General features: G+C 41.0%; 1 protein-coding gene across 2 annotated transcripts in view; it reads left to right on the top strand.

Moving 5' to 3' along the window:
* The first annotated feature begins 3327 nt into the window (after nt 1-3327).
* The window catches only part of GAK (cyclin G associated kinase), a 75725-nt gene continuing 65473 nt past the window's right edge, over nt 3328-13579 (top strand). For both annotated transcript variants that reach the window (XM_075079870.1, XM_075079869.1), the window contains exons 1-2: nt 3328-3665; nt 13350-13411. In XM_075079870.1, the coding sequence (XP_074935971.1) occupies nt 3524-3665; nt 13350-13411 (204 nt within the window). In that variant the 5' untranslated portion in view covers nt 3328-3523. The remainder of the gene's footprint in view (nt 3666-13349; nt 13412-13579) is intronic.

Raw genomic sequence — 13579 nt, 5'->3', positions numbered from 1 at the left:
TAATGGAACAGAAGTGCCAGCTCAGCTCTGAAAGTACTTTTCATATCTTCCTGGTCTCAGAAGAGAAGAAGGGTCTCTGCATGCAAAATGAAGATATTAAATTAAGAAAGGTCAAACCTGTTCTGTTTGCATTATGTCTCAGGATTAGCTTTCTGACTTATGTTTTCAGAGTACATCACAAGAGCAGCTGCACTGAAAAATACAAACCTTGGAGATGTATTTAATCTTCCTTCTAAGATGTACTTCTGAAATAGATATTCAGTTGTGCTGAACCTAATAAATCCTAGAGCCATGCAGACATTATTGTATATGCCATTTTCCTAGTTATATTTTGATTAAGTGCTATACAGAGAAATGCAAAGTAGAATGCTAATTAATTACTATTTAATTAATTTAATTCCTAAGGAGCTGAAAGCAATTACTGGAATGGAAACTGAAGTGCATATCCTCACTACATGCTCACAGACAAAATGAATTTTCATTTAATAATTCCCCAGTTTACAGCTTTGCCCTGCCTTGACCTTACAATACGAAACGAAACCCCTTCTTTACCACCTTCCCCACACAAGATTTTTGGCAAGAATGACCCTTGGCTCATTCTGGGTGAGGCTGCAGAAGGAAGAGGAATGTACGAGAGTTAAAATGGGAAGGCTGGAACAGAGCTTTTTCATCAGGATCTCAATCATCCTGCAGCAGTCCAGTGTGGCTGTCAGAACTGGATGAAAATCAGTAACAACTTTGTTTTCCTCTGCTTTTCAGCAGGTATGATGCCAGCATATAACTGGGTAAGCACTACTGCCTTTAACAACTTAAAAAAAAATCCATAGGCCTCTCAAGCTGCCTAAATCAAAAGAATACATTACAATTTTAAAACACTGTTATAAACAGAGCATTGTGCCACACTTTTGTCTCAGCAATAAAGAAGAATGTCAGCCCCACTAACGGAAAGCCTTCTAGGCAGCTGCACGCATTTCAAACCACATTTTACTTAGTGGTCTGCTTGACCTCTCCAGTACAGTCCTGGATATTTAAAAAGACAGGTCAGTAAAATATTACCCCAGGATTCTTTTAAACTTTTTTGGCTAGACAAGCTGCATCTACATTCAAGGCCCTCCTAGCATACCTGCAGTAGTTGGAGTGCCAAATCCATCCTGATTCTTTCAGATGTAAAATTCTGCTTCTTATCCTACATTTTTTCTTATACTGCCTTCATGTGTGACTGATAGCTACTGCTCCTGCAATCTTTCTTAGGACGAACTCCACTTGTAAGCTATGACTGACTGTCCTACCTGAGAAATTTCAAGCAACCAGAGGAATTGTACAAATCTTTAGGTTAAGCTTTTCGTTTCAGACCTCACACTTGATGCCGATCTGCATACGATTTTTGGACTGAAATTTTAGATTATTTGTACCAAATCCTTTCTCAACAGTCAAATCTCTCTTACAGAAGTAGTAAAACCACAAAGTTTAAATACCGTTTTCACTGGTGGAATTTTATTTTCTAATTTTTATACATTAAAAATGTACAAATTGATGGAGAATCAAGATTCTCAGACAGTAGGTTTATGCGCATTTCAAGCAGGTATAAGCCTCTTCTGCTGCTGAAAGAAATGAATAGTCTGGCTGCCTCGTCATCCTCAGAGGTCTCTTCGAGCCTTTGGGATGTCTCTTCTGTGCTGAGGTAAATGCGAGGATTAGCAGTGAAAGAGTCAGGGAACTGTTAAAATTGGTTAGCAAAAAAACCCTCCAAAACCACCCCCAAAAAAAGAGGTCATTTTAGCCCAGGTCACTCAATCTGTTACTGAAGATACAGCAGAAACCTCAGTCTTCATTTAAGCTGAAGTGAATTTTAGTTGCCTCATATTCTACCTGCAAGAGAGTCCTCCTTTTTGGAATAAGAAAGTTGCTAACACAAAAACCAGACCTTCAAACATGGAAGGATTGCTTCCACAGTTCCTTATAAAAGATCCTGTTCCTTTTCCAGTGGCCTTGTATGAATGAGTCTTTGAAGAGGAATATGCGGGTGACTGATAGGGTAAGGGACAATGAGCAGAACAGTATGGTGTAGCAAGCCTAACTAGCAGTGATTGTTTGTCCAAAATAATTCCAGCCTTTGCCTGAAAAAAAAAATTGGAAAAGTCAGAAAGCAAAATGGGGTTGAAGGTAGGATGCTCTTGCTGCAAATACAGAGTCTGCTGTTCTCAAGCAGTGATGGTAGTATGACTTAAGACAGCAAGAGGTTTTCTTATAGGGAAGGAGAAATGGAAAGCAGCAGCTGACCACTGTAACAGAGAGAAGGAAGTTCTCCATATACTCTGACTTTGATAATTTAAGCTTTTTTTTTTTTTTTTTTTACTAAGAGATATAAAAACATGGGATCTCCATGTACATCTACTGGCCTGCAAGACCATACTTCTTAACTGGTAAGGCATTAGAGCAGTGAGGGAAGCACAAGATGCCATGCCTCTGTAATTCACACATTAGCATGAAGAACAGCAAGTTCTTAGTTTATGGAAGTTGAGAAACACAGCCTTAAAATATTTAGCTACTCATCTGTGCAGGAGAAAGCAAGCACGGACACCTGAAATCTTAGGGAACTTGGGGATGTCTGGGATCATCTCAAAGTGACGCCTGCCGGCAGGGAGCAGACCGCCGTAGCAGAGAGACATACTTTCTGACAGGGAGTCCTGGGTAGCAGTGTTCTTTCTGAAACAAAAGGTTTTGAGGCAGCCTTGCTTTTAGGGATCTGCTATCCCAGGTCATGCAGCCTTCTGCAGCAGACGGGCCTTACCAGTTAGTGATGTTGGTACAAACACACGGAGAAGTCAGCCTTTCGACTGAGGACGCTGGCTGACGCTCTAGCTACCAATATTCACGTACCCGCCGCGCTGTGACACATCGAAAAGGCAACACCACCGTGCTCCCCTGTGCACGCGGGAGCAGGCGCTGGGGATGCTGGAAGGGCAGCGGTTGGCGGGTCAGTGCTGCACGGAAAAGCGAAGGAGGGGGAGATCCCGAGGTCAGACGAAGCGCAAGGATTACGGCAGCACTCTGGCGGAAAGAGCCCGTACTGCCCAAGTGACATCGATATAGGCCTGAGTTACCGACGCGACGCACGTCACCTCCCTCGGGGACGGCAAGAGCCTTAACTGCAGGTGGTGACGCTGCTGCCTAGTGAATGACGTCCCTTCCCCCCGCCCGCGACCTAGCAACGCCGCTCCTCCCCCGCCGCGCTTCTCGCGGGAAGGCGAGCTCCGCCCCGCCCCGCCCCGCGGCGGGGCGGAGGGGCGGGCTGGGCGGAGACGTCGCTGTGAGTTTATAAATGACGCAGCGCTCCCGGAAGCAGCCCGCAGCGGAGGGAACCGCGGTGGGGGAGGCGGCCGGTTGTTGCGGCGCTCGGTAGCTCGGCAGCTCGGCGGAGGCGGCCCGCTCTTCCCCTGCCCGCTGCATCGCGCTCCCCTCGCCTGCCCCCCACCGCCTCGGTCACCGTCGCCCCTCTCGCCCGGCAGCGCCGGCCCGGGCCATGTCGCTTTTCCAGTCCGCTCTGGACTTCCTGACGGGCCCCGGCTCCCTGGGGGCCGCCAGCCGCGATCAGAACGATTTCGTGGGGCAGACGGTGGAGATGGGAGAAATGAAGCTGCGCATCAAGCGGGTTATCGCGGAGGGTAAGAGCGGGCGACAGTAGGCCGCGCCCGGGCCGGGCCGTGCGGGTGGAGCGGACCCGACCCCGCCGCTCCAGGGCTGGGCTGGACTTCGCCGCCGGCCCCGGCGTTCCCGTCCCCCTCACCCCGCGTCCCCCTTCCTGGCCGGGAGAGCTTCCTCCTTGGCAGGCCGCGCCCTGCCAGGACGGGCCTTGCGGGGGCCGGCGGGCGGCGGCGGTGCCCCTCCGGCCGGGGCCGGCGGCTTCCTGCCCGGCGGGCGGCCCGGCCCCTCCGCGGGGCTTGTTGCCGCCGTGTTGCTGCCTTCGTTAGGGGCCGTGGGCGGTCGGGGCTAGTGCCGGTGCCACGGGAGGGGCTTGGCGAGGACCGGCTGCCGGAGCTGGGCTCACGGTCGTTGGCCGGCTGTTGGAGTGCCTGTGGAGAGTGGTGTGTTGTCTGGCACCTTCTTCACTTGCTCTATGATTTAGAATATTTTCACCGTGTAACATAACTCTTAAAGGAGTTTATAGGCTACCTAGGACCTCCTGGAAATACTGGATTGCTTATATATTAAGAAAGAATAAAGACAAGTTAAAATATTACGCCAGAGATACAAGTTTGCCTGTGCTGTTTTGGGTTGTTTGGAAAACTGTGATGTGCAGGAAAACATGTTATCTTTAAACACAAACGTCAGGAGGCTGATCTCATTCAGTGTATGGACTATGCTGGAGTATAGGAGTTAAATGTTTACTGGGGTATGTCTGGGCAGTTTTCAGTTTCAGAGAATTTTTGGGTGGGCATCTTGGAACACTATTTGCTAGCCTGTTTTAAAATAGGTGCTCTGTTTGGTGTGTGCAAGTTACTTCAAAACTAGCAGAAATTGGGATCTTGTTGTGTTTGTGGTCAGAGGAATTACTTTATTTCTTCAGGCAGGAGATATATTGGATCTCAAAGGACTAAAATATGATTTTGTCCATATTAATGCAGTTACATTACTCATTAACTTTATACAGGTGGCTGATGTTATTTAGGTGAAATATTCCGAAGCTCTATTCAGAGCTCCTTTTCATTATTGAAGTTATTTTCTGTGGTTGCTTCCTGTAATTGTCTTATATTTAAGTAGTTTTATAAGTAGGTTTATTAATTTTTTCCTGAGTATTTTTTTGTTGAAATCTTAATGACCAGCATAGAAGAAAATTTGATTCTTCAAGTTCAGCTATTTGAGTTACACAAGCAAAGTTTTGTAAATTTGAAACAACAGTATGTTTTGTCTTCATTACTGTTTTATCTTCTTAAGGACAAATAAGTTAATACTTTAATGCTGAAGTACTTTTGGCATATGATCTCAGACAAAACCTGGCAGTTTTTTAGATAGTAATAATTCTTCCTTGAATGTTTCCATTGAGCCTTTTTTGTAAAAGCAGTTAGCCGTTGCATTGACGTAGTAGCAGAAACAGTTACAGCAGTTCATAAATTACTTCATGTCATATTGACAAAGTAAATATAGAATATATAAAGCCAGAGAACCTCTATTCTAGGCATCCTTCTATAAAATAGAGCACTTTTAAATCTTTATGGTGATGCATGGAACAAAACCTGATACTTTTCAGTCTCTTAAGGTTGAAAGCATAAAGGGATATTCTGCAAGTCTATGTGTTTGGTTAGATTAGGTAACGTTTTTATGGGTTTTTAGTGTGCTAAAAATCAGTTGACAATTTTGCTAGTAGTCCCTACTGCCACCCAATGCATAATGCAGTCTTCCTACAAATACTGCACTGCCAGTAAGTGAGACTTAATTTGCTTTTTGAGTACTGCTGTTGAGGCCTGTAGGTTGAGTAGTAAATATGAAATTATCATTAAGTGTCCTATTTTAGCTTTATTAAATTTTCTAGAACAGAGATCATACTAGCAGAAAAACAATATTTTTAAAGTTTTGAATATTTCTCTCCTGGTAAGCTGTTAAGTGAGAAAAACCAGATAGAAATATTCCTCTATTAGTCCTTTCAATGACTGATTTTGAAACACTAAGTTATTCTGTTTCATGATATCTGTACTAAAGATAATTGCATCAGGAAAATCACTTTATGCCGTAATTATGGTTCAAATTTACAGTTTTCATCATCTCAACAACTAATTCAATTGCAGACGATTAACTTTTGAATGTACTATGATTTTCTCTTTAATTCTTGAGTACGTAATTCCTTTTCTACATAGTAAAGGTTAAGTCTTGGATTTTATGGGAAATGAGGCAGTGGTGTCTTGGTTCAACTTAAAGAATTTATATAAAACAGATCAGGGTCTCGTCAGTGGAAGGCAGTGATGACCTGGAGTGAGGAACACTGGTCCTTCCGAGTATATTGAGAAATGTGCTGCCTGCTCATGTATGCTAATTGTAATGTATTTGAAACTTGTTTGTGTTACTACTTTAGCCAGGTACTCTTTGGCCTGACAAATATGCAGCAAAAGCTGAGAATAAATGATTAAATTAGTGTTCCAGTGATTGTGAGGTTCTCCTCCGGAAGAATCATGGAGTTGATATCCTCAAGTGAACATTCAAAGAAAGATGGAGATTTTACTATTCATGTTAATACACTAATGAGCAGATGATTGTGGGGTACTTGCTGGCTCTTCCAATATCAGTTGTATCTCATGAAACTCGTTGACTTACTAGTGCTGATTTGTGTATGGGATAGCTGAGAGAAGTTCCAGAAAACTGCTTTTCAGACAGCGCAGAGGTAGTAGGCAAAGCAGTGGAACTCCTGTGCTGTTTCAGCATCACTTTCCTTGAGACTGAATAAATAACAGTTTTATAGTAGAGTCCATTTAGCCTTGTCTTTTTCTTCCAGATAATGGGTTTTCCTTATCACTATGTTGTTTTACTTGTCCTTGTCCCTTTGTTTAGAAAGAATCACTCTGAGAATAGACATGCATTTTTTCTCATGTGGAGGTTAGGACTGTGACTTTCAGTTCCTGCACCATCAAGTCTTTAAGGCTTTTTGGTATGGGATAACGTTAATACTACTCCCTTATTTTTTAAGATTTTCCTCTCAATGCAACAGTATTTTGCAAATAAGGCAAAATGAATCTTTGTTATTTGCCAATTTGTCCAGTTGTCCTGCCATTAGAGTGAAGTTCCAATGGTTAGGGTAAACTTTCCATATGCTGAAAAAAAAGCCGGTGAAAATCAGGGTTGAGATCTATGCAAGGAAGGTCCCTGAAATCTCACTTTCCACTACTTTTATTGCTTGTTTTATACATGGGGCTGAACATCTGAGAATAAACCAGGTGTATGGTTGTGTAAGAAGCAGGAAACAAGCAAGTTCTGTAGCACACATTTGACAACCACTCTTCATATGTATTGATTTCTTATGCTTCCTTTGAGCAACAAGCATGGGTAAAGAGTAAGACCACGGAAGAAGAGAAACATGATGACAAAAAATACACCTTATTCAGACTGTTTGATCTGAGTCTAAAACTTTTACTGTGAAGAAAGAATCATTCCCTAGAAAGGGTACAGACCTTAATCTTTTCAGAGTTTAGAAAGCTGTCATGAATTGAAGCCATGTAGGTGACTTACTATAAGCTGCATTCTGAGAAAGTGAAAGTTGTGTCTGTCACTAAGGTATCAAAAAAAATCTGCTTTAGACTTCAAGGGTCCTTCAATATTTTGAATGTGAACAGTGTTACAGTATACCAAGCTTATAGGTACAATTCTACAGTCTCTGCAACTCCTGGATTCACAGGATGGTGGTAATGTAATTAAATGCTGATTTTTGGATTAATATAATTCATAAAACTCTGGGCAGCAGGGGCACAATGAATACTGAATAGACAGGTTTCTCCAAATGTTGAATTTGATTTGCTGACAGATGTTCGGATTTACTATGAAGGGAGGAGGGCTCATGTGAAGTCAGAGGTTGTAACAGCCTGTATGTAAAAGATGAAGTGACAGTTACTCTGCAAACCATGTGTGAGGCAGACTTCTTGGAAGTGGGGAAAAAAAAGATGTCAATCTCTAAACAAGAACTGAAGCATCCTGACCTAGGAGTTTTCCAGTTCGCATTCCATTTACTGTAGCTTTAGAGAAGTTTTTCAATGTGAAGCAGCACAGGGCTAGTTTTAAAACTGGTGTTTCTTAGGTATTGCAGTTCCTGCTCGCAGGGGATCTCTGAAAGTTTCAGAGTGTTCTACCTCTCCACTTCTCAACGTTATGAGAAAGTCCAGTTATTTGAGTGAGTCATGCTTAATTTTTGAGGCAGTTTCATGTTGTTATTTGCTGTTTGCAATTGACACAGATGCATGACTGGACTTCAGAAAATATGCTACCAATTCTTGGCAACAATGACAGAGGTTCCTTTATGTTTTGAATAAGGATGTTGCTTGTACTCTGGTGGAAAAATGTCTGTCTGATTTCAGGTAAGATGCACTGTAACTTGTAGTCCAGGTTAGAATTATGGTGTTTCAATGAAGTTATAACTGAAATGTGAGCAACACAAAATTCATACGGAAACAAACTTGGTCAGTATTTGGGAGGGGACAGGTCACATCAAGTAGTTAAAAACAGGAAGTTACTCACACCATCCCTTTCTCATGACTAGTTAAGTGTATAATGAAACCATGCAGTATAGTAGCAAGCAGCTTTATGTTGTGGTTGTTGTCCCTATTTCGATGCTTCACTAGCTGACAAGTAGGAAAACTGTAATTTCACTGAAATGGTTTGTCTGAAAAAAATCAGTGAAGATAGGAAAAAAAGGGACTGGATAAAAAACAGTTGTAAATCCAATTTAATTTTTAGTGCCGTGAACTTACTTGATATTATGTGATGCCTAGGTTTAACTTGAGTGAGAAGGCAAATCTCTCAGTTGGAAAGGAAGGGGTGTTCTGCTCTCTGTAAGAGGATGATGGACTGACAGCAGCAATGCTTGTTGGCTGTGATGGTGTAAGGATGAGTGCAGAATGCTCATGATTAAGGCAAATGAGGTGGGATTACCCCGTAATGCAAAGGAGGTCATCAGATGGTCTCAGTGTGGACCAGGAAGGTGAGGTTGGTAATCTTTGTGCTCTAGCCTGTTTCTCTGGATCAGCTGTGGGGCAAGACTGATTCCAGGACTGACTGTTGCACTTCAGCTACTCCCTTTTCGTGAGTTGGTGTGGTCCTCTACAGGGAACCTCTTCTGTGTAAGTTTGTTTCTGCAGAAAAAGAAAATCAGTTTTCTTCTGCCATAATAATAACTTCTGCAGCAAATAATAATCTGAGACCATTTTTTGAGAGCTTGGGCTCTGTTCTGAAGCTGAGAATATGAAATGCCTCAGCTCTGAAAAACCTTGTGTCTCAGGGCAAGGGGTTGGATGCGCGTGTACATATATACATACTGGTAACCTGTATGGGGAAATGCTAAGATGATTTTGCTGATATAAAAAGCTTCAGAAAACTGACTTAAAACCACCTACAGGTATTGACATGAGTGGAAATACTGAGTGAAAACAGCCCAAATGAAACTATGTTCTTTCTGGACTGCTAGGAAAGAAACCAAAGCAGTCCTACTCTTAACTTTCATTTCCTCTGTTGGTTCTACTATACAGGTGTTTCTTCACACAGGTATGTTGATGTAGGGGTGTGATCCTTGACTGGCATGGCTGTATTGACTGAAATCCTTGGTGTGGTTATAGTTAAACAGGTGAAACTGGTTTTTTCTTCTTTTTTCATTTTTGCAAATTATGTTGCAAACTACATTGGTCAGAGGGCATGGAGTAAACTGTTTTGGCAAAGAAGTTTTCCCCATAAAGTTGCCACTGTTCAGGGTATATTAAAACTGCTTTAATAGATAGGCTCTACAAAGACACCAGCATCAAACCCTAAATGAAACTGCTTCTAATAATGAAGCAGTAGGACTAATTTTGCCTTTTGTGAAGGAATTGTTTTCACCAATAACATTGTTTTAAAAAAATAAATTCACATTAAAAAGAACTGTCACTACTCACTGTACCTCCTTTGGTATCCCAGCAAATCCATAGATTTAAAATTGGTATCAGCTGTAGTGCTTCAGTGGTAGTGAACCAGTCACCACTTGGAATGAACAGTGTTACATGGTACTGAACTGTGTTCAGGTGAAACAATGAAATGACAGAATGAGAAACTTAGTGAAAACAGATGTTTTGACAGGGGCATAGCTGTAAAGGATGAGGTGGCAGTGAAATTCTGTATGAAACAAGTGCAGTGAAGTAGGAATTTAACCAGGCAGGATACCACTGGCTGTTGTTTGGAGTTCTGAGAAGTGTAATGAACTTAACTCAGTGATTAGTGTTTCAGTACTTGATCTTAAGATAAAATTGCTGAAGTAAAAGTGCATCTTCTAAACTACTTGTGTACTCTTAAGTTATCACTATTTTAATGAAGTTTTTTCCTTCAGCTTAATATTTTACTAGCCCTGTAAAAATTGTGAGATCCTACTATATAACTATTGCTCGGAGCTCTGGTAAGCCATGCCACCATTGAAATGGCCTTAAAGAAGCCTCTTCATTGCTGTTCCTTTTGTTAACCCATGCTCTGAAAACGTAGTAATGAAAGCAAGTATTTTGCTAATACAGAAGTTGATTCTGGCCAGCTTTAAGTTTGACCTCAGCAAAATCTTAGTTTGAACACTGTGTGCAGATTTTGCCAGATTTCCAGATAAATGGCAATTATACTTCGCTGAAAGTCAAATACTGTGCTTTAAACTAAGTGGAGCTTGTATTCACTTCTGAGTTTATAATTTTTAAATGGCTTGCATTGCTTAAAATGTTCACTTACACTGCTAGTCCAAAATGAACATTTATGATTTTCAGTGAGTATTGAAACGTACAACCAGTATATGTTTTGCAGTAGTTATGAAGCTGAATATAAAATTTCTTTAGATTCCTAGCTAGTAAGTAAGAAGACTGAAATTAATTTTTTTGGTTGGAAATGAGATTCATTTAAATGCAACAAAAACTACTTAAACTTCAGAAACCTTTCTGAGGTGGTTGTAACATTGTGATTTTGACTGTTAAAAAGCCAGGCCTTTCTATCAGATATGAACTTGTGTAGTTTTTGTAAATGTGATTGAGTTTTAGGCATGAATTGCAAGACTATTCGCAAGCAGAGAAAATTTCTGGGCAGCTGTCAATGTCTAGAGTTTTGGGAGGGCTGTATGATGATCAGCGCTTCTGTGAAAATTTGAAGAGGATCTTTTTTTTGAAGATTATAGTAAATCTTTTTTTAGTCAGGTAAACAAATTCTTTCATATTCAGTGTCAATAGGACTAACGTTAGTGATAATGTGCAACTTGGTCTACTTTGTGTTTCTTATATTGGAGAAAGCTTGTAGGAAAGCTTGTCAGACCAGTTGAAATAATTGGAAAGGTAGCAGTGCTTCTAGGGACCTTCTTCAGAGTTTGGATCAGCTTGTTTGTTAATCAGATAAGTGTGTGAAGGGGGTGGATTGAATTGATTTGATGACTTAATACTGATGCATAGGTACTTTCACCTGTAAAGTTCCCAGGAGGGCATTTGAATGAAGCATATTTTGGAGTGCGTGTATGTGGATGTTCGTCTTTGTAGAGGTACTAGCAAGGTGTATGCTTGAAATGCAGTGTATGCAACTGAGCTGAGCCTGCAGAATAACTGTTCTGTAATCTGGAGTGCCTCTGTCACCATTTTGCTCTTGAGTGCCTTCCAGAAAACAAACTGCAGTAATTTTGTGTACTAGAAATTTGTGCTGACCTGAAACCCATAATTTTGTTAATTGAAAGATATATTTTCAAGACACAGCTTGCAGGATTATTGGAATAAAATCAAAGAAATATTTATGAAGATGGATGTAAAGACTTTCTTCTGTAGGGCCAGCAGTACTGTCAATGTGTAGGAGGCCTGTGGGATCTGTGTAGGACAAAGACATAGAGGCAGAAATTCTGTGGTACGGTGACTGGGGTACACTGGTGTAGGGGCTTGCAACTCACCAGGACGGTGACCTCTGAAATCTGGGGCATGCCTCTGGATGAGAACAGGAAACTGGTTGGCAAGAGCTGTCAAACCATGGTGCCATGCTTCAGTTGAAGGATGACTTGCAGATTGTCTTGCTTGTTTCACCAGCTGTGTAAAATTGTAAACCGTAGTCATAACTGACCAGTGCTGTCCAGAACCTTGTTTTTCTTGCATATGTTCTCATTCAGAAAGGATCAAAGTAAATAGATAAGAACAATGCATGCATGAGTAATAATATATGATGGGACTGAACTGCAGCTCTTGCTGTTATATTTGGTGTTCTCACTGATACTTTTAACTCTTCTATTGTGCACTAGTTACTTTCTTTTGCTTATTTCCCTGCAGCTGGGATCCTGGTTTTGCTGTTTTTGTCTGTAATCCCCCATTAGATACCAAAAGCAAAGGCAATATCCAGGAGCCTGTTGTTTATTCGTTTCATGTTACTGGCAAAGTAACAAGATTTGTGGGCAGTACCATCCAGGAGTCTTGGAGAACTCTGATGGTCAATTGCCATGTAAAACTTGAGAGCACTCCTTGAAAAGCCTTGTATTTGAGTGGCAGAAAGCAAATACTGTGTTCAATTCACCCTTATGTTAATATTCCTTATCTGCAGAGAATGTATTGGGTACTGATGTGACTGTACTGATTTGGATCCTGCACCTCTTTAAAAAAATGCCTTGTCAACTTGTCTGTGGTTGTTCATTCTTTAGTTATCCTGTTCACTTAGCCTGTTTGACTGGTAAAATTTTGTAGTTCACTGACAGCTTCTGTGTTTATTCTCCAAATTATTGCTAAAGAGAACATTGCTATGTAGTTCAATGAAAATAGAATTTATGTTAAAGGAGTAGGAAGGCATTTTGGCTGTTACTGTACTAGAGATACTCTGCAATAGACAGAGAACGTATATGCCGTCACACTGTTGGTGCACCCATGAGGACGACATGGCCAGAAGAAATGGAATTGATACCAGGAGCTTTAAAATAAAGTAGAACTGTTCAAATATGTTCTCTTGATACAGGTGGATTAACATAATTAGCAGTTGAGGAAAGTGGCAGACCTGTAACTTTTTCCCAGTCTTTCTTACTTTGTAGAAATTTGCACAGTGTTCTTGAGCAAATTGGTAGTGTTCAAAATAAATATTCTGACAAAAGAAGTTGCAAGGAAAATAATGATGTATGGAATGACAAATTGCAATTTACTGCCAGCATGACCCTTATTGGAAGTGTGTTCTTCAGTTCTTGAAAATACTTTCCACTTCTATTATGAAGCCTGAAGCATGGAAATTCTGCTAAAAAATACGAGGAGGTATATACTTAATATTTTGTCTCCCTTGGTTATTGCTGCCCTTATAGGAAGCCTAACACTAAAACCAAGTAGTTTAATTAAAATCACTAGGTAATATTGGCTCTACTGAATCTTGGTGTTATAAGGTCCTGCATTAAAAAATATGCTTCATAGCAAGTCTGCACATGCAAACTAATGAAATGCAGGAAAGTAACAGGTCAGTGTGGTTCTAGAATGTGTAAAAGTAAGGAAGACAATATTTTAGCTGTAATGTAGGTCACCCATACTTTTGGCAAGCCACTGAACAGTATGGATACTTATGTTCAGAGAAGCATCTAAATTCGTGTATTAGCACTGTTAGACTAAAAACAATTATTTACCTGAATGCTGACATTAAAACTGACTTAATGTGTTGTCTTCTTGTAGGTGGCTTTGCATTTGTCTATGAAGCTCAGGATCTTGGAAGTGGCAAAGATTATGCTTTAAAGGTAAAATGAATTTTCTTCACTGCAGGTTTACAAGGTCTGTCTTTGTGCTAAAGCATCAAGCAAAACAGTTAATTCTTGATGTATGTCACTGAACAAGTCATTCAGAAAAATTCATAACGATAAAGTGGTGTTTGTATGACACTGTACCTGTATTTAGGACAGCCATTC

The sequence above is a fragment of the Phalacrocorax aristotelis genome, chromosome Z (genome assembly GCF_949628215.1).
Source record: "Phalacrocorax aristotelis chromosome Z, bGulAri2.1, whole genome shotgun sequence".
NCBI classification, from domain to species: domain Eukaryota; kingdom Metazoa; phylum Chordata; class Aves; order Suliformes; family Phalacrocoracidae; genus Phalacrocorax; species Phalacrocorax aristotelis.
Note: the sequence above shows the minus strand (reverse complement) of the source record. Positions and strands in the feature narration are given on the sequence as shown.